At 45.6% G+C, this 19,692-nt stretch overlaps 1 protein-coding gene across 2 annotated transcripts in view; it reads left to right on the plus strand.

The window, feature by feature from the left end:
- The window catches only part of SAMD4A (sterile alpha motif domain containing 4A), a gene marked incomplete at both ends in the record, with an annotated part of 201,511 nt that overhangs the window by 157,633 nt on the left and 24,186 nt on the right, over positions 1-19,692 (plus strand). For both annotated transcript variants that reach the window (XM_084241077.1, XM_084241078.1), the window contains 3 exons: positions 8,178-8,287; positions 10,448-10,534; positions 16,864-17,197. In XM_084241077.1, coding sequence (XP_084097203.1) covers positions 8,178-8,287; positions 10,448-10,534; positions 16,864-17,197 — 531 coding nt within the window. The remainder of the gene's footprint in view (positions 1-8,177; positions 8,288-10,447; positions 10,535-16,863; positions 17,198-19,692) is intronic.

Genomic DNA, 19,692 nt, shown 5'->3' on the forward strand with positions numbered 1-19,692 from the left:
GTGCTCATAGGCACCTTGGGAAAAGAATACAAAGTCACCATAATTGAGCTTAATTTAGTGTGAATCCATCTTTCTTGACAACAGCTGTGCATACCTTGCTGAAACACTGTTCATCCAGTCTTCCTTTCATCCAGACAGACTAGCCAGGTGTGGCTACGATTGTCTCTTAGGAATATATCTCTTGGATCAAGAGTCTGAAATAAAGCTCAGGGCCCAGCGTTCTCTGTCTTTTGATTTTTCACCAACATCGATCTCATCGTCTTGTCCTGATGTCAGCACTCCCTGCCAGGATCATCACTAAATTCTCTCCCAGGTTAGACCAACATTTGCTCTGAGGTTTGACATTGCCTGCTCTACTTTGTTTTTCATTTTAGAGTAAATATCCACCCTGATGGTTCAAGTCAGCTCCAAAGCACAGATCCGGTGGCCCTTGGAGTAGGGATCTCAGACTAATATCTCAGGCTACTCAGGCTACAGGAAAAATGGAATCAGGTACACAAGTGGAAATTAATGCAAGAGAAGTGGGAAACCTAAGGGGACTATGAAAGCTCCCCTGTAACATGCCTTGTGGAGGTAGCCGCTTATACGTTTGGACTAAATACATTGGCTGTGCTTTCTAAATTCACTTGTTTCTTGTTCTTTTCAAAAAATTTCACTGTGCCTTATCCCAGGGGAAATTCTTGATTCTGAGTCAGTACTCAGTTATAATATAATATCCTTCCTTCAGCATCACATGAATGCAATGTGCTTTTTACCTCTTTTCTCATGCAAAGTCTTTAGGTAGTCAAGTGGAAAAAAAGACATTCCCATAATTTCCTGGAAGAGAAAATAAAGAAAACCAGAAGTTCCTTGGTGAGAGAAGCACTCTTGCCATTCATGTTAGCATGATATGTCCTCTGAGTTGGTGTTGGAACGCAATACCTTAAAGACTTACCAGAAAGCCAGGGCTGTTGGTGAGTGATGTGTCCATGTCACCTGCGAGAAGAAAGTAGACATTAACAGCTTTCATTTTTGTCCTCATTTAAGTCAGTTGATTTTTTCTTTCTGCACCTGCTGAGAGAGGCTTTGGACTAGCAATTGGGAGACAGAGGTGAGAGATTGTCCTGCCTTGAGGGACACGTGTCACATGAGCAACAACAAACAGGTACCTGATAGAGGTGGACAGAGGTGCAAATATCTGGTCTTGGAGACAAGACACCAAGCAGATCCCTAAATCAAAGTGGAGGGAAGTCGAGAGAAGTTCTTGCAGGAAGAGAGAATTGCAGCTGAGTCTCAGAGCTAATGACAAATTACATATCTCAGGAAAGGGGAGGGCATTCAATGCAGAGGGAGCAGCACGTGTGAAAGCATGCAGAGGATGCGGCTGGACCAAGTGCAGCCTCCGATGTGAATGTGTAGGACACACGGGCAAGGGGCCTGAAGCGGGAAAAGTCAGAGGCTAGAATTTGCAAAGGATTAGTGCTTTTATCCGGATGTTGGTAGAAGCTGCTGAAGGAATTTAGTAGAATAATGTGCTTAGATTTTCATATTAGACATAGGATGCTGGCAGCAGTTTGGGGGAAATGTCAGTAAGGGGAACAGGAGTGGGGGACAGGGAGCTCTGAAATTGAAGACCAGCTGAGAGATAGAAGATATTTTAGTAATTGAAGGTGGACCGAGGCAAACTGCAGTGAGAGTGGACAAAGGGGTGTATCCACAGGACTTATATGAGGTAGTGCGGAGAGAGCTCTGAATTGAAATACACTGATGGAATACAGACAGATGGAGTGGGAGGAATTTAGGACGATGTCTAGGCTTCTTCCTGACATGTCTGCATAGCCCATGGTGTCTACTGACAGATCAGTGAAGAAGAGACAGATCGGTGGGACGGTGAGGGGCCTGGTGAGTCCACATGGGAACCTGGGGAGCTTTCTGGTGGAGGTGTGCATGCAGGCGAATGGTAGCCTCCATAGAGACATGCCTCTTCTCCTCGCCCACACCCTGGAAGTATCTCGCCTACCTGCTGTAAAGTTCTTGTTGGGGACTCCATTCCAGTTTCTGGCTGGTACAAACCATAGATCAGGGTCCTTAAGAGTGAGGGGCTCAATTTTCATTGTAGTTGTGTGACGGGAGTGGAGACTGGGGGTCTGTTTCGCTTGGCATGAACTTCAACCTCCTCCCCACGAGAAATGATCATTAACTGGGTGTGCTTATGATGTGTGGCTTCATTAGTCCAAAAATGAAGAGGTAATTGCAACAGTCAAATTGATTGTACATAGGCCTGGGAAAGGGAAGACAGAAACCTTTGACTCCACAGGAACCTTGGTAGAAACATAGCAATTAAAAATAGAAAGGACCAGTGACTGTGAAAAATGCTCAGTTTGCCTTTTCTAAGGAGTCTTTCTTAGATGAAACTTATATAAACATTTTTCCCATAGCAAAGGGAATATATTTGCCTCTGCTGAAATAGCTGGTTTGGGGTTTCGAGTTATTTTTAAAACACAGACCTTTGAACCTCTGTCTGTCTTAATGAGATTAGGATAATTGAGAAGCGTGGTCTTTTTAAGAAAAAGGCACCCGTCGGAAACCTTTGTCAGAAAGGTTGTGAAGATGATGTTTCTGAGGGCCATCCGGATGTGTGGGAGCAACACAGCTCCAGATGTGGCTGGGACACTTGTCTGCATGGCTGCCATGGGAACGAAGCACTCTTTTCTGAAGGACCTTACACTGCCTTCAAGTCACTTAATAGCCGGTATTTAGCAAACCTACTTCATTTTCTCTGTTCCCAGATGCCAGCATATGAACACATGCATAGGTCCTAATGGACTCAGACTTGCGCTAATTCTACTATGACAGGTTGAGGGTCCTCATATCTTTGAAAAGCAAATCCCCAGGATCCCCCCACATTCTGAAAGTTCACAAGACTAGTAACTGTCATTTCCTCCCAAGCGTATGTGTTCATCTGACGTGCTTCAAGGCCCGTGCAGGCACTCGGAGAGCTAGTTTGGTGCAGAGCCCAGCCCCAGTTTTGTGAGATGAAGCAGGCCAAGTGCAGCACAGCACTGAGCAGTGTCATAGCCAAGGGAAATGTGAGGAGATACTTAGGCCCTCTGATTGTGTCTAACCCTACTGGTATGTATTTTACCCCAAACAAGGCCTTCTTTGAGCTTTCTGAGCCCCACACCTGCTATGGCCCCCTCTGAAAGCCACCATGAACACTTCCCAAAGCGATGGGCAGCTCACTGCTCCCTGGGGACCAGAGACCCAGGCAACTTCTTTCTTTTGCTCAGAGGCTAGAAGGGAATTGTTTGGTACATTTTGCTCTGGTCAAAAATAAAGGCAAGTTTCTGTCATCTGGACCACCTTGCTAGAGTCTTGCTCTCTGTTTCTGTAAGAACGTTTTTCCTGTCACTTCAACATTGAGGTGTTAGTCTCTTCTTATCCCTCAGTTGGTTCCTCTTCTCTCCCTCAAAGGCTTCTCTTGGGGAGAGAGGGGGAGATAAGCTTGACTGCAGGGAACGGGAGCACTTTTCCCTCTGCAGGTACCACAACCCACCCAGGTGAGCCTTCCTGTGAAACGAAGGCTCCTCGTGTTTCTCTCTACTCTCCCTGCCCTCTCTGCTTCTTCCACATTTGGCTTTTGAGGAATATTGGTCCTGAATTTCTCTTGTGTAGGGCCTCTGTGTTTGTGGGTCAGCTGCTGCCCAGTCTGTTGCCTTGACTTATTTGCAATCATGCCCACAGCAGGCATTTAAGAAAAGCTGTCTGAGTTCTAATTGGAGCCCAACTTGTAAGTGTTGAACACACCACAAAGCCTCTCTCTGGTTTACGTGTCCAAACTCTAAATGGGACATAGAAATCAGCATAATTGGAAATTTGATCCCATTGGTAAAGACCGATATAGAACAGATAAAAGGTGGGTGTGGCACTATTTATCTAAAGCACCGAATAGGGCCACACCTGGAAGTGGCTCCTTGAAGGATGGAGATATGGCATGGGCGCGCATGTGATGGTGGCTCATTCTTCCACAAACCCCTTTGGTCTTTTCTTCTTAGTTTCCTTCATAGGCTTCCCTTCCTACACTTTCCCCTAAATGTTGGAACTTAAGGTCTCCACACTGGGTGTAGGGTTTTCCCCTACTGTCACTCTTACCCTGAGTGATCTGAACTATGACCACCAACACTTGCAACTGACAAGGAAAGTTGTCCTCTGATCCAGACCTCTCTTTGGAGGTCTTGACCACCTGATTTCTCCATCTGGATAACTCACAGCTGACCTAAAGTGGAGTTACCATTGCTTTCTTTTCACCCCAAACCTGCTGCTCCCCTGTATTTTCTGTCTCACCAAACTTGAATCAGAGGAATCATCTTGGACTCTTATTCTTCTCTTACTTCCTGTTCTTCTCCAAGTACTGCTGATTTTCCACCCTTTCCTTCTCTTCTACCTCTGCCCTCCCAAGCCAACCAAGAGCTTCTTGAATGTGTCACTTGGCCTCCACTCTTACTATCCTCCAGTCCAGTCATTATACCAACAGCCGTTATCTTTCTAACATTGTCTAACATTGTCTATCTTTCTAACATTGTCAGATTTCAACTTTCTCACTACCCACAAGATGGTCTACTCTTTGTTTCAGCATCACAGCTGATAATCATCTAGCCACTGCCTATCTGTCCCACCTTGTTTGTGATTTTTTCCTCTATTATTCACCCAAGTGTTTGCTTGACCTGAATGCTCTCTTAGCTCTGTGTTTTATGTATATGCTGTTCCTGCTTTCTCAATATGCTTTTCCCAGTGGCTCCAAGTTTGTGGCTACTGTGGAGCAATCCTGTAGTTTGCAAGGCAAATCAAAAATGTTTGTTGTTCTGGGTCCCTCTAGAACTTTGAGTACACTTAGCATTTGTCCTACAGCTGTTATAATTTTGTGTGTGTCAGCATTCTCTAGGGATTAAACGTTCCTGGATGGAAGGAACATATTTTCACAAAGCATGACCCCCCTAGTGAACATTCAATAAGTGTTGAGAGAGCAAACATCAGGATACCCAGACTTGATCAAAAAGTTTAACACACATATAGCAAAGGCATTTATCTTTCTCACACTGCATAGAAGAGTGACTTCCTGGTCTGGGACCTCCATCAGACATGATAACCCTGAGGAGGTAATAATAACCGTGTGCCAGCCAGAGCTGGGAGCCCAGCAGGCATATATGCCTTCAATCACATATCAACTCTTTTAGGAAACAACCCCCCTTCTTCCCTGCTTGTCTGTCTCCTAACCATAACCAAAGCTTTGCAAAATGAAAAGGAAAGCTTTGAAGTTCTGTTAGGTGGGTCTCAGCTTTGCATCCACCATGTAACATCTAGATCAGGAGCGGGACCTGGGCTTTTAGTTTGTCCCTGGCCATCATCTTAAAGCATTTAGAATCCAAGTCATTGACATTCCTGGTATGGGAGGCATGAAATAGTCAAGTCACTCAGTTCTCTGGCTTGCTTTCTTTAATGGAGTTTTGTTTCAATCGCTGGCAAAGGAAGGTGCTTTGCTGCCAACCGGGGTGGGAGGTTAGTAGACTATGCTCTAAGAGCTGGGATTTCCTCTTCTTTGTTCATCAGTTCATTTGCAGAAAGGAGAGCTCCTTAAGTATGCGGCACTGAGATGCTTGCTCTCAAGTAGAGTCAACACGTGCCTGCCCCCCCCCCCCCCGGAACATATGGACAGGAGGAGCCTGCATTTCCCAGGAACTTATCCAAAAATAACCCCTCAGGAAGTCCCAACTCACCATGTTCAGTAGTTGTGTAGTAACCTCTTCTAGAAAAACAACTCCCAGTGACCTGCATTTTGGCTAAATGAGGGAGGCAGGCTCTTCCGTCCCTCCAGCCAGGGTAATTCTATTGTCATCTTTTATAGGAAGGCACTAGCACTAGTTGGATTGAGATTTACTAAACCAAGACTTGCACCCCACTCTCTGAACTCTTAAAATATATTGTCCCTTTGGCTTACAAAGTTCCTAGTTTGACGTGATTTAGTAGCTCAGAATTCCACTTGTCTTATATCATCAGTGGACTTTGTGTGATTAAAATTTGGACCATGCAATTGCTCTGTATTCTTTGATGACAAACTGTGCGTTGGATTACCCAGACTTCTCTGAGTCACGATCATTGAATTTTCTGAGCAGCGACTCGGGCTTTTCAAAGTTGTAAATAGTAAACCTGAAACCTGATGACAAAGTGGAAACACGTTGTAGGCCTGAAGGCCAGAGCCATGATTATTTGCTCCTCGCTCGGCAGAAGTATTACCTTTGTTTCAACAGCAGCAAAAACCTGGTGGAGAATTAAGTCTGGTAAAATAGGTCGAGAATGCTGTGGGGGGAGCACACACATCCCCAAGCTGGCATGTCCTGGACTCTTGGTCCAGCCACAATTTTAGTTGAGGAGGCCGTAATTTGGTCCTGTGTGCTTGGGGAGGCCCTGTGGCCTTGTGGTTAATGATGGTTCCAGAGGGACTCTCCACTTGTCACAGAGAATAAAGAGCCTCCAAGCACAGAACAAAGTGATTTCTTGACTGAAAATACTGAGTTTGTTCTTAAAATGCCATTGCATATTCAATTCTTTTTCGATAGAAATTCCCCTTCTTTGGCTTTCACTTTCCTGCATATCAAGAAGTGACCTCACCAAGCCCATTCCCCCTTCTGTGTCTTTGAATTTCAGAAGATGATTCCATACCCACAGTCCCTTACCCAAGTGTGGTTCACCTAGGAGACGGGGCCTGATTTCAGAGTAGATCAGTACTGTTGAATCAATCCCAGTTAACTACCACAAACATTGAAGAATTAAAGGTCCCTGATTATTTTGGACTGTCTATGGCCCTTGTCAGTCCCTCAGAATAAAATATTTAGCAATAGACAGTATCTTGCATCAAGATGGTTTGGTAATAGAATACGTCATAGATAGCATGAATAACTCTCACCCAGTTCTTCAGCATTTCAAAGTACCTTGCAGTCACAATTAATTCAACCCTACAACTGAAGGACTATTTGACCCTCATTGCATAAGAAACTGATATCATGTAGGGAAAAACTGGGAACTAGGAGACCTGGATCTAATCCCATTTCTGTGGATTAGAACTTTGTGAGTAATTACTCTGTGATCTAGACTTAATTTTGCCATCTGTAAAATGAGCCAGGGGTGGAGGAAGATGATTCTAGAGGCATCTCAAAGATCCTATTAACTCAAAAAATCTGACTAAAAAGAGCAGGGGCAAGTCCTTTGATTTGGTTGCTTTTAGCCAGGTAATAATTCTCTTGTGGATTTTTTCAATACAGTTACTATTCAATTTTCCTTACTCTAGAATCCCAGCCTTGGGACTTATTTCAGATGTTCTTTGGAATCTCTTTTATCCTATGGTCTAGTTGATTTTTGGACCTTTCAAGTTCTGATGGATTTATGGTTGACATTCAAGAAAAGGGTTAGAGATACATCCAGATACTTTTGTAGCTTGGAGAAATGGTCCTTGCATGTGTGTGCATGCACACACACACAAGTGCATGCGTGCATGCACGCACACACACACGCATACACATGGAATCCAGGATGCCCTCATTCTCACTGGGATATAGGAAGGTGGAAGAAAGATCAGGCTAACAATGACGACTCCACCCAGGGGATCCTACAACTGTCACTGTCACTGTGGAAATGGCAAAAAACAGTATGTGGAGATCTGCAGTGAACCGAGGAAGTAACTGTCTTGAGGATAAAGGCTCATCATATGTAGTTTTAGCATTCTCAGTTGGTAATTTCAAATCAATACTGAAGTTGTCTGGCGAAAGCAGTGATTTGCCATGTCTTGGATCAAGAACCCCTTTGAGAATCTTATGGAAGTTATGGATGACCCTCTGCCCAGAAAACTACCCATATAGTTCACAAGTTAGGATAGAATCTTAGGGAAGTCTATATGTTCTGAAGCCCATGAACCCCAAGTCATTAACCCCTGGCCTAAAGTAGACTAAAGGAACCTAACAGTGCTAGAGCAAGACTTGTAAGTCCATCATTTGCTGCCAATTTTTAAAAAGTAGTAACAACGTTTTTTTCTTTTTCCCCCCTCTGACCATCATCCTCTTTTCCTTTCTCTATTCTCACGTCTTTTGTCATCTCTTCTCGTTCTCTCTCAATGTCTCTCTCCATCTCTCGCGCATCTTGCACCACAGATGTTCCAGCCTGGCTAAAAAGCCTCCGCCTGCACAAGTACGCTGCGCTTTTCTCCCAGATGACGTACGAAGAAATGATGGCCCTCACGGAGTGCCAGCTAGAGGCTCAGGTATGTGCTTCTGTGGGCTACTCCCTGAGAAGATGCCCCAGTTTGAACTCAAAGTTCAAGTCCAAAACAAACCTTGTTTGGACCATTACCTATACCCACCCACTAGCTTGCCTTGTTCTAGGAGCTTCCAGGTTCTGGCCAGCATGACATGGTGAGTAGTAAGGCTGGGTTCTTACGTTCAGTAGGAGGTAGAAGATGAGCAAAATAATCACAGGGCAAGTGATGGTGAGCTAGGATGTTAGGGAGAAGGTACAGCCTGGATATACTCCTTAAGTTCTAGGTTGCTGGGGGAGAATCAGTGAAGTCTCCTAGAAAAAGTAACATTTAACGAGGGACTCAAAGAGTATCTTCCTGCTGTTGCTTCCCTTGCTGCCCCTCTCTCTCCCCGACCAGGCCTTGTTTGGGGAATGACAGATTGGCTGTCATTTGTCCAGTCCAGTTACAAATCAGCTAACCTACACTAGTTAGTGAATAGAACTGCCAGGTCATGCCTCAGACCTTCAATAATACTTTTCCAAAAACCTGTGCAGACTGGTCTTAATTGAGATTGGAGAAGGTTGTAGAAAATGCTTTTTCTTCTAGACTCTTCAAGTAATATGTGACTATCACTGAGAATGGGATCACTCCAGGTCTCAGATTTCACTCCCTTCTGCGTGCCTTAAAAGATAAAATTCCTCCTTCCTTCTGAGGCATCTTTGCCCATGTAAGAATGCCAAAGACCAAACTGAACCCCAAAACTAAGCATGTTTCCTACCATGCTGTGCTCAAGTAAATAGATTTGACCGATGTCTTTGTTTCCCTTGTTTAAAATGCTATTTGCATGTTTCAAATTGACTTCAGTTTCCTTTGAGCGGTGATTTGAAAGAATTAATGGTCTGAATGGACTAATAGTATTTCCCCTGCAGGAAGAGGAGATTGGACCATTTGGGGCCTGGCTGGGCTGGAGGCACACCTCCCAGCAGAGCCCTGGGTTCCCAGTGCGTATTCAGTCCCCTGGGTAACCTCTGCAGCTCTGGCTGAATACCAGTATTGAGATGCAAGACAAAGCCCAAAGTCAGTGCACATTCTCCCAGAATGAAAGGCACTAATTTCAACTTCCTAATGCTTCTCCCACCACTTTTTGGATCTTGATTGTTCCTTCAGATCCCAGGGATTGATGAGAACTGCTTCTAAGAGCATTTTTGTGTTGGGTCAGAGTTGAGAAAAAAAAAGTCTAAGTCATCAGTTGTTCTATTTGAGAAAAAAACAAGAAATAGTTGACACAAAGGGCAAGCCAGAGGCCAGCACAAACTTTTCTGAGTAATTTAATTCACTTGAACCCAAAGTCAAGGAAGAACACAACTATGCCCCCAGTGCTTCATCTTGACGAGTTCAGTTGTCACTTAAGTCTTAATTTTTCTCAGTACAAGGTTGTCACTGGTGTTCCCATCTTCGTTAAGAGGAATTCTAGGAATTGCTGCAAGAAGCCACTTAGAAATTTGTATTAGAGACCTGATTTGAAAAGGACCTTCTATGTGGATAGTTGCAGTATCTAGAATGTTTATCTAAATCCCTAGGTTCATCATTACTACACAGTTAAGAGAAAATCCACAAGCTTACCTGTATATCCTAATCATTTACCAGAAATGATGACTGAGTTATAGATTTAAGTTATAGCCTATTCTAGTTTTCTTTATGGAGACAAATAGGGGCTGGGAACTGACAAAAACTGCCTGTGTAAGGTGCCAGGTAAGAATGATACTGGAATTCCCATCTTTTCCAAATGGGCAATTACAGGAAAGTTTGAGACACGATGAATGTCTGTATGAGGATGCAACATTTAGGACAACTAGAAAGGACTGAAATGATAAACCTAGAGAAGAGGAGTGTGTGACTTAAAAATGATCTTTTAAGATGACGAAGAAATGTCAAGCTGGGTGGGGTAATTGGCTGCTCTGTCTCTCTCTCTCTTCTAAAGGTCACAGCCAAAAGACACGGGTAAGCATGTAGGTTAGACTGGCTAGTAAGCAGAGGTTAATGACAGTGGGTACTAAAGAGACATACAAATGGATATTCACTAGCCTGCTGATGTGTAGGAACAAAGCAGACGGCGAAGGACAGCCTCTGGGAGTTTCTAAGCTGATTCTTAAATATGTTTTGAAATATGACTTCTAATTACAGAATGTTACCAAAGGTGCAAGACACAAAATTGTCATCAGTATTCAGAAGCTCAAAGAGAGACAAAACCTCCTGAAGTCTTTGGAAAGGGTAAGTGATGGCCGGGCCAAGGAAAGGCTCCACCTTCACCATAGGAAAGTAAACCATGGAAAATCTCAGTTGAAAGTGTCGTTGGCAGACCTCAGAGAGTGTGCTGTGCTGTTTCCCTAAAATCAGAAAAAAAAAAAGAAATGATTGTGCAGTGACACTTGCTGGTTGTCCACACTGGTATGTGACCTGACGGCCCAAACATACGTCCTCCCTGGGTGCAGTCCCCTGTGACCACTGTCCAGAGCTCTCCAGGAGCACAGTAAATGCACACTTCATGTCCATTCTCTTCCCCTTTATGCACTTGTAGAAATCTCCCTGAGGTAACAGACAGTGTAGGGAATACCCAGATGTGCTTCATCCCTGCTGTCCACTGAGGGGAGAATCTGGCTTTGAAAAAAGCTGCCCCCTGGAGTGGCAAACACCAACTGGGGTGCCTCAGGTTTCAAGAGAGAGATCAAGATCACTCAGTAGTGGGGCATAGTTGGCTCTCCCAAGAATAATTTCAGATTTTAATTGAATAGTGTGGTTCCCCATGACTCTGGAAGGCACCCTCTTAAAAATACTTAAATGCTGAAAAAGAGTCTATTCCAGTATTAAAGCCGTTATCTGCTACCGTCACTTTGTGTTTGCTACCTGAACTGTACTCTTCTGATCTTTATATCTGGACATCACCCTGGTGAGGATGTCATTTTTAGGACTTGGTGACTTTAGGATTTCATCCAAGATGCTTTGTACTGTGCCTGAGTGATCCCTTGCTGCCTCTGTGCCAGAGCTGGGGTGCTTGTGCATGACTGTTGGAGGGCTTTGGGGTTGGGAAGTTCAGTAGGTATTTGCTGCCTGCAAGGCTTTTGCAAAACAAACCTCTTCTAGTAATCCCAGGACAACTTTGAAAGTATGGAAAGTAGGTAAGCTAAAGCAAGTTTTGTGAGCACATAAACATTTTAATGGAATGCAGTTTTTTGTCATATTCACAAAGATGCATGTGTGTATATAAGTTTATATACAATATATAAAGTTATATTTAATTCATAGCACATAAAATATAAATTATATATATTTGCAGAATGTGTATCTAGACAAGTATAAGGCTGCTTTCAAATCCTTTAGATGGACAGGCTTCTTACCTATGCCCGTGACAAGAGGCACATGCTTCATTAAGATGAACCACAAAGTGACCTGTCCAACTGAACCCCAGATTATTGATCCTTAATTTTATACTAACTCCTCTGCCAGGCAGCTTGTCTTACAGAGTGATTATTGCCATTTTTAATATAGGGGAACAGTCACAAGGCCAGTTTTCTCCTCATCTGTCAGAAAGCACAGAAAACATTTGGCATAGGGAGGAGGTTGCTGAGTGTTAGGGTGAAAGAGTGACTTGTCCCCCTATTTCTGGAGTGTCCTGCAGTAGCTCATTCCTATCCTCTACCTGAAATTGCCATTGGCTCTATTCCCAGCAGCCTTGGGCTGGTCAGTAGGGAGATACCAGGGCACAGGTGGCCTGACACACCAATGACTTTCTGTCCAGCCTTTGCTATGTCAGTGATATATTCTGTGTCCCAGATTTCACACCTAGAATAATAACACCCCCCAAAAATACTTTCTCCCTGGTTCACCAAATGTGAGTGTTAAAAAGACAACAATGTAATGCAAATCTGAGAGCAGCTAATGGCCAAGAACCAAGCAATAATGTGTTTATTCTGTTTGACTTCTCTGGGGAGGAAAGCTGCCACAGAAAGCTCTGCCCCTCCAGAAGCCAGTGGCCTGGGGCTGGGGTGACCCTCCCCTCAAGATCCCCTGAGGATGCAACCCCTGGCTCTGTTCTCTTTTCTCTGGGCCAGGCCTCTCCCTGCTTTTGAGGGTAGGACTTGTCCATGACCTGTTACCATGTAGAACAGCAGCAACAGACTCAAGTCAGCCCTTTCTCTGGTGTTCCCAGACATCTCAGTTGATTATGCTGTTGGAAACGCTGTCATCATGCCCTTGCCTGCCTACAGCATTCTTACGTCACATAGAACCTGGAGATTTCTAAGGAGATAGGGGCACCCCGCCCGGGCTAGTTCATAATCAGTAGTGGCTGCAGATAAGCTCTTCCCCAGAGCTCTTCCACTCAGTTCCTGAACACTTAAAGCAGCTGCTTGGACCAGAGTTACTTCGTGCACTGGAGGCTAACCGTGAGTGCACTCCTGCCCTCGGCTTGCTCGCAGCATGCATGGCATCACATGGACATGAGGCTGATGCTCTCACAACCCAGGGCCTTCCATGGCACCCAGGGGCAGGTGGGGAGGGGCATCTTCTGGGATGAAGCAGACCACCCAGCAGTGGGGAGGAGCCGTGCTGACTGGAAGATTCATTAGTAACCTATAGCCAATCTTGGTGGGCCCCCTAAGCCTAGGGAGGGGCCATGAAGGTGAAGGGGCCCAGAAAATAGCAGGGGATTAGGCATGGGTGCCATGCCTTCTGGGGACCAAAAATATAGGAGGAGTTACTAGTGTCAGAGACTTGGAATTGAGTTTGACTCATTGAGTCTGTGGTGCACTGGGTGGAGGTGGCAAGTCATTGGCCAGAAAAAGAAGTCTAGAGTTCACAAGTCTCAGTTGTGGGTCACTGTGTAAATGGTAGTTGATATAATCACCCCTCCATACCAAGTGTGTTTTGCACGATGAGAGCTGAGGACAGGCCCTAAGGAGCACAGAGAGATGTGGAGGGGGTCTAAAAAATCTACTGTCCCCTAGAATTGGCCACCAGTAGGTCACTGTAGCCATGATGGAAGGGCTTCAGGGAAATGGAGGGGATAGAAGCGGAAACCCTTGAGGCCATGGGGTGAGGAAATAGGCGATTGGGGGGAAGGAAGATTAAAATGGTAGCTTTTTTCAGCATTTATTTTTAACAATGAAAACGTTTCCACATGCTTTTTTCCATCCTTTTGAGCCTGGAGCTTGGCATGGAGAAAGGACACACACACACACACACACTCTGTTCTCCCTTAGTCCCCTGTCCTGACCACACACCCTCACTGTGTGGGTCCCAGGAACTGTAAGCATATCTCTGGATGAGGACTCTGTGGTCTTCCATTTTATTTCCCCAATGCCTAACAGTGCTTGGCTCATGGCAAGGCTCACTGATACTTGAGGAATGAAAGGAGAAAGAGAATGGATTTAAGTAGATCCAGAGGTACCATCTGTGTGAGAAGTCCAAGTTCTTTGGCCACAGAGAGTTGAATAATTGCTGGGGACCCTTGGCTGTTGAAGCTCTCTTTTCAGGTAACTGTTACACAACCTGCAAAGGCCTCTGAACCAGTCTTACCCTGACCTGAGAAAGCCAGACTAGGAAGGCTGGGATGTTCTGAAAGTATCTTCCTTCCTCTTATCTGCCCTGAGCCCGTGTCCACCGAGCTGAAGGCCATGCAACAGTGGGCTCACTGCATGTTAGCTTACAGGCAGCTTTGTTTGGCCTCTTTGTGTTTGTCATGTAGGTTTATATTTATGGCATGAAAGATCAATAGAGACTTGGGTTGATTCCCTAGTTTTGTCAATATGGAAAATTAGTTCCCCTCGCTAGTGAAAGGCACTGGATTGGGTTCCATTTGAGATGTTCCCTAGCTCCCTTCTCAGCTTGAGATCTGAGGATTGAGTTCTGAAACCCATCTTGAAGGATCAGGAATGTAACCTGATGTCACAAGTGTCACCCTCCAGAGCTGGCATGAGCAGCAGTACTGCTAACTGGTTGTTATCCAAGTGTTATCTCAGAGACAGAGGGTTGAAGTCTGGGGCTTGGGGAGATGAGCAGGGGAGTGGGAAGGGGAGGCAAAACCAGATCAAGCTCTGCATGATTCCTGTTAAGTTATTTCACAGAAAAAGTCCAATATTGTTCTTTTTGTCATGGGTTCCTTTCTGGTGTGGTTGTCCCCAATGGAATAAGGTAAGATTTGAACATGGGGAAGTATATGTTTCCTCTCTGAAGGAGTTCAGCTCTAAGCATAATCAAAATCTCCTTCCCCACCACTGAGCAAGTGCAGAGGGCTTCTGAGTGTGACAGGAGCAGGGAGGCTGGGTGGCAGTTGATGGAGTCACGAGCAGGCATCTGCTCACTCAGAGGGTGCTGCCTCTTGGGATGGCAAGGCCGGGATGCACTCACCCCCAGCTCGACCTGCCAGCCTTGCTTGCCCAGCCCCTCTGTGGGGCGCCTTCACTCCTCTTCTCTCCTTTCCCTTCCCCTCCCCCATCATACACTCCATAAGCAGCTCAGTTCCCCCGATACCCCATTCCTGGTTGGGCAGTTGGCAGCACTGTGAGGCAGGGCCCCCCCATTTGCACATTGTTAGGTTAGGAGAGGCAGCAGGTGCTTGCCTGCCCAGGGGCAGCTAGCTTGCTTCCTGGCCCTCCTGCTTTGATCTGTCACCAGATCCAAAGTCGAGGAGTCAGTCATATGATGGCATCTAACTCAGGGAATGGACTGCTTAGTCCAGGCAGCAGCGAAAATGGGAATGCTCAGGATCCTCCTCCCGACTCATGCATGCATCAGGCCTGCCAACACGGGCTGCTGGCTGGCTGGCGGTCGCGCCAGGTTCAGAGGACGGGGGTAGAATCTCTGAAGCCCTCCTCTTTGCAATGGACTCTCTCTCTTACCGTCAGCCAGACAGTCGCCCTGGCCAGGTTGGAGGCAATTCTAGTGGCTATTTCCCTCATAAACCCACAGTGCCGACTAGCTAAGACACAATTCAGGCTCTGCTTCCAACCCCCTGAACAAAGCAGGCTCCCACCAAAGACAGCAGGTTGTCAGTGCTTTGCTGCCCACAAGTGTAACACCAAGTTCAAGGCCGCCATCCTCAGGTTTCCTTTCCTAATCATTTATTGGAAAGTCAGGGTCAGAAATGATCACATTCCACGTGCCTGTGTTCCTTGACATCATCAAGCAATTTTTCTTGGTAGGAGAATATCCCAGGAATGGATTGGTGCTCATGCTTCAGGCTTTTAAAATTATGTCCTTGCTATTCTGGGCTCTCAGAAGATTAAATACTTCATTACTAATCAGGGCCCTGATTGTCAGTGTCCTTTCTTAGTCCCCAGGGGACGGTTCACTGCATAAGCACAGTGGCAGAGGGCCGGCCCATCCACCTGCCCCATCCCCAACTTGACCCCCTGCCACACTCCCAACCACAAGTGTCTTGGCCTGTTCTGCACCTGTGTGCATATGGGTAAACATCCATGAGACTCCATCTTCATTCCTTTCTCTAATAATGCCCAGTTTGTCATACTATTACAGAAGGATCCACTGTATACCGTAAAGCTATGTATCTATTAGATGCTAGTATAAACATTATAGTATAGACATATTATACGTATTTTCTCCAGAGTGACCCTTCTAAAATTTGTCACTCTCCTGATTCATTAAGAAGAAACTCCTGCATCCCCACCCCAGCCTGCAAACTTCTGCCGTCAGAGCCCTGCAGCTTCTTAAATCGTTTCCTGCCCCTCCCTCTTACCCAGCCCCCTCCACCTCAGGCCTTTGCCCTTGCCATGCCCGCTGCCTGAAGCGCCCTTTCTCAGGACCCGATGCCCAGGCTCGTTTGATTCCTCGTCCAATATCACCCTCTCAGAAAGCCTCCCCTCTCAGCGGTCCTGTCCTCGGTTCCTAGCATGGTGAATATTCATCTCATGTAGGATGTGAATTCCCTGAGGGAACTTTATAAAGGTTATTCCCACCACATCCCCATGCCTAGCACAGTGCCTGGCACACTGGCACGCTCCATATGTACTTAATTTACAAGCACACAAGGCCGATATTGTTATCCTCATTTTACATACCCAGGGTAGCTGAGACACAGAGAAGTTAAGTCATTTAGCCAAGGTCACACAGCACAATCAAAATTCAAACTGCAGCCATCTGTCCTAGAGTCTGTGCTATTCACTGCTAGCCCCTGTCATGGGCTGAATGCAGGGGTGAATAAACAGGCACCTTTGTCCAAAACAAATCACATATAGGAAACCGCCACAGCCTTATTACGCAGCCTCTCAAAATGTGTGAATGTAAACTATATAAATGCATTTTATAAAAAGACACTGAGGAATTCAGGAAGGAAAAGTACCAAAATCATTTTAGTGATCACTAAATTTAGGATTTGGGGTTTTTAGGTGATGTATAGTTTCCTCATTATACATATCTGTGTGCTACCTGGGCTAATATTAGAATGATAAAATTAGAATGGTTGCTTTTCCAGAGAATGTTCTGAGGGGCCAATGCCTGGTCCTGTCAGCAGCTGGGGCAGGGGCTGGTGACATCGAGGCAGGCCACCTGACCCTAATGCACACCTTCTCCCTCTGACCTTCCAGGATATCATCGAGGGGGGCAACCTGCGCATCCCACTCCAGGAACTGCACCAGATGATCCTGACTCCCATCAAGGCCTACAGCTCCCCGAGCACCACCCCCGAGGCGCGCCGCCAGGAGCCCCGGGCCCCACACCCACCCTCGCTGATGGGCCCCGAGAACCAGAGCCCCGACTGCAAAGAGAGTGCTGTGGCCACTGGCGCCACGGCAACCACCTCAGGAGGGGCCAGCGGTGGGCTCCAGCCACACCAGCTGAGCAGCTGTGATGGGGAGCTGGCTGTCGCCCCCCTGCCGGAGGGGGATCTCCCCGGGCAGTTCACACGTGTCATGGGGAAAGGTAGACCTCGATTCTCCCACCTCCCCCTTTTCTTCTGTTAATATCATTACCCAGAACTACCTGTTCCCAAGGGGCTCCCCCTGCATGCAGATCCATTGTCTGCCAAAGGAGAAGTCAATAGCCCATTTTACAGATGAGGAAAGTATAGCTCAGAGGTTAAGTTATTTGGATCTGAACTCCAACCTCCCTGACTACCCTCACCATAGGCCTCTTCCTTAACCCTTACCCTGTCTGCTTTCTCTCTCACATCCCCACACCAGGAGTGTGCCCTGGGCCTCCTAGGAGAGTGCTAGGGCTAACATCAGCCCTCACCCGGGACCATGCAAGGCACAGGGCTGTGCGTGCATACGTGTGCCTGTGCCTGTGCATGTGCGTAAGTGCGTGCATGTCTGTAGGGTCAGCCAGAATGCACCCGTGGTCCTTTCTGCCTGGATAACCTGTGACTCAGGCCCCTATGCACTTATCCTTGGAACATATTTGTGTTTATGGGACATTTCACAAGAAATCTTGATTATTTTAAAATTGTAGTAAATTCCAGTACTTTTCCTTTGGGAAGGGGAAACAGTTTTTTCTTTTTTATTGTGCAATATTTCAGGACATTTTAAAGAATCAAGTTTTTACCCAAAGACATGGACACCTGAGCCTTAGAGGAACTGAGCCCCATCGTCCATGACATAACACATTTAAATCCATAGAAATCTGGTTCAGTGTAAAACATTTAAATCCATAGAAATCTGTTTCAGTGGCCATGACTTTTACCATCCTCAGAGCTGAACTGTCAGTATCTTGAGATGGGTTCAGCATCCCCCACACCCAAGTGGGTTCTTTGTGGTGTTGGATTAATGTAACATGTGGCCATGGTTAGCTGAGTATGTGGAGCATCCCCACTCCCCTGTGATGAGGTCCATGGTGTGCTTAACCCTCAGGAGACCTCCTCTGACATGACTTCTTAAAGTTTAAATGCTTCCAAATATTATCATAAAGAAGTAAACTCATGCTCAACATTAAAAAAATGGTGGAAAGTGACAAATAGACACCTCACACTGAGCTCTGTTATCTCTCCACCTCTCCCTCCACCCAGAGGTAACCACTAAGAACAGGTTTGGAATATCCCTTCAGAAGCTTTGTGATCATATACAAGCTCATGAGTATCCTATTTTACACACAAACAGATCTAGTTTACCTGTTTTTCTGCTTTTTTCTCACATTAGTACTTGCAAATATTTCTGTCCATACAGATATCACCTCCGTTCTTTTTTAGGGTTGCATACTATTCCGTGGTGTGGGAAAATCATCCTTTATATAACAGGGTCCCAGTAAATAGACACTGAGATGGTTTCCAAGTTCTTATTTTTTAAATGTCATAGTGAAAATCCATATGCAAAGACAGTTTATTTTCTTACATTGTTTGTCTTAGTACAATAGTTGATTTCTCTGCTCGTGTGTAGTCCCCATAAATCTCCCATTACCACATCACCGTGAACCATCACCATAGTATCTAGTGCTCTTCCCTCCCCTATTTTGACCCATCTCCCTCCCCCTCCCCTGCGATAAGTCTCAGAACTATAGTTTGCCTGCAAGTATTGTGTCTCTCTTTTTTTTTTCTGACCCTTTGTTCGGACTGCCTATATTCCTCCTATAAGTGAAACCATCTGCTATTTTTTTTCTCCTTCTGACTTATTTCACTGAGCATAATCCCTTCTAGTTCTACCCATGTTGCTGCAAATGGCATGAGTTTATCTTTTTTTTGATTGCTGAATAGTATTCCATTGTGTATGTATATATGTATATATACAACTTCTTGATCCAGTCATCTGTTTTGGGGTATTTAGGTTGTGTCCATGTCTCAGCTATTGTAAATAGTGCTGCAGTAAACATCGGCATGCAAGTTTCTGCAAAGACACAATTTAAATGTGATTGTGTTACAGACTGGTTATTTAGGATTGGCAAGAGACAAGAATCATGGTGACCAGGGTTCAAGCTTGACTACTTGAGTGCAATTGTTCATGTTCATATTGACATCTTTTATCCATCCATTCCCACTGTAGCCTTCTAAACACCACTGTCCACCACCACTATCAAAGCAGAGCCTCTTTGCCTCTGTGGTGGGCATGGAATGGGCCACACTTAGAGGGCCATGGGAAATCCAGAGAGAGTGTGTACCCTATCCGTAGACTAGCTCCACTCCATCTGCTTAGCATTTACTGGAGTGTGCCGGTGAACCTGTGTATGTACAAATGTGTGTGTCACTTTGAGAAACAACCCTCCAAGTGATTGACTAGCAGGCTTCCCGCTCATGTGTGCCCACATGACTCAGGTTCCAAAAGAGGTGCCAGCCTCACTCTTGTAAATAAGGTGTGCAGTTCATTCATAAATTTAGGGAGGCTGCTTTTTGATAATATCCATGGTCTTTGATGCCTCTGAACTCCCTCTCAAAAGGAACATCTTTCAAACATAGAACTTGGGACACTGCTGTGTTCTTCCTCTCACAGAGT

The sequence above is a fragment of the Talpa europaea genome, assembly GCF_964194135.1.
Source record: "Talpa europaea genome assembly, chromosome: 8".
In the NCBI taxonomy this organism is placed as follows: domain Eukaryota; kingdom Metazoa; phylum Chordata; class Mammalia; order Eulipotyphla; family Talpidae; genus Talpa; species Talpa europaea.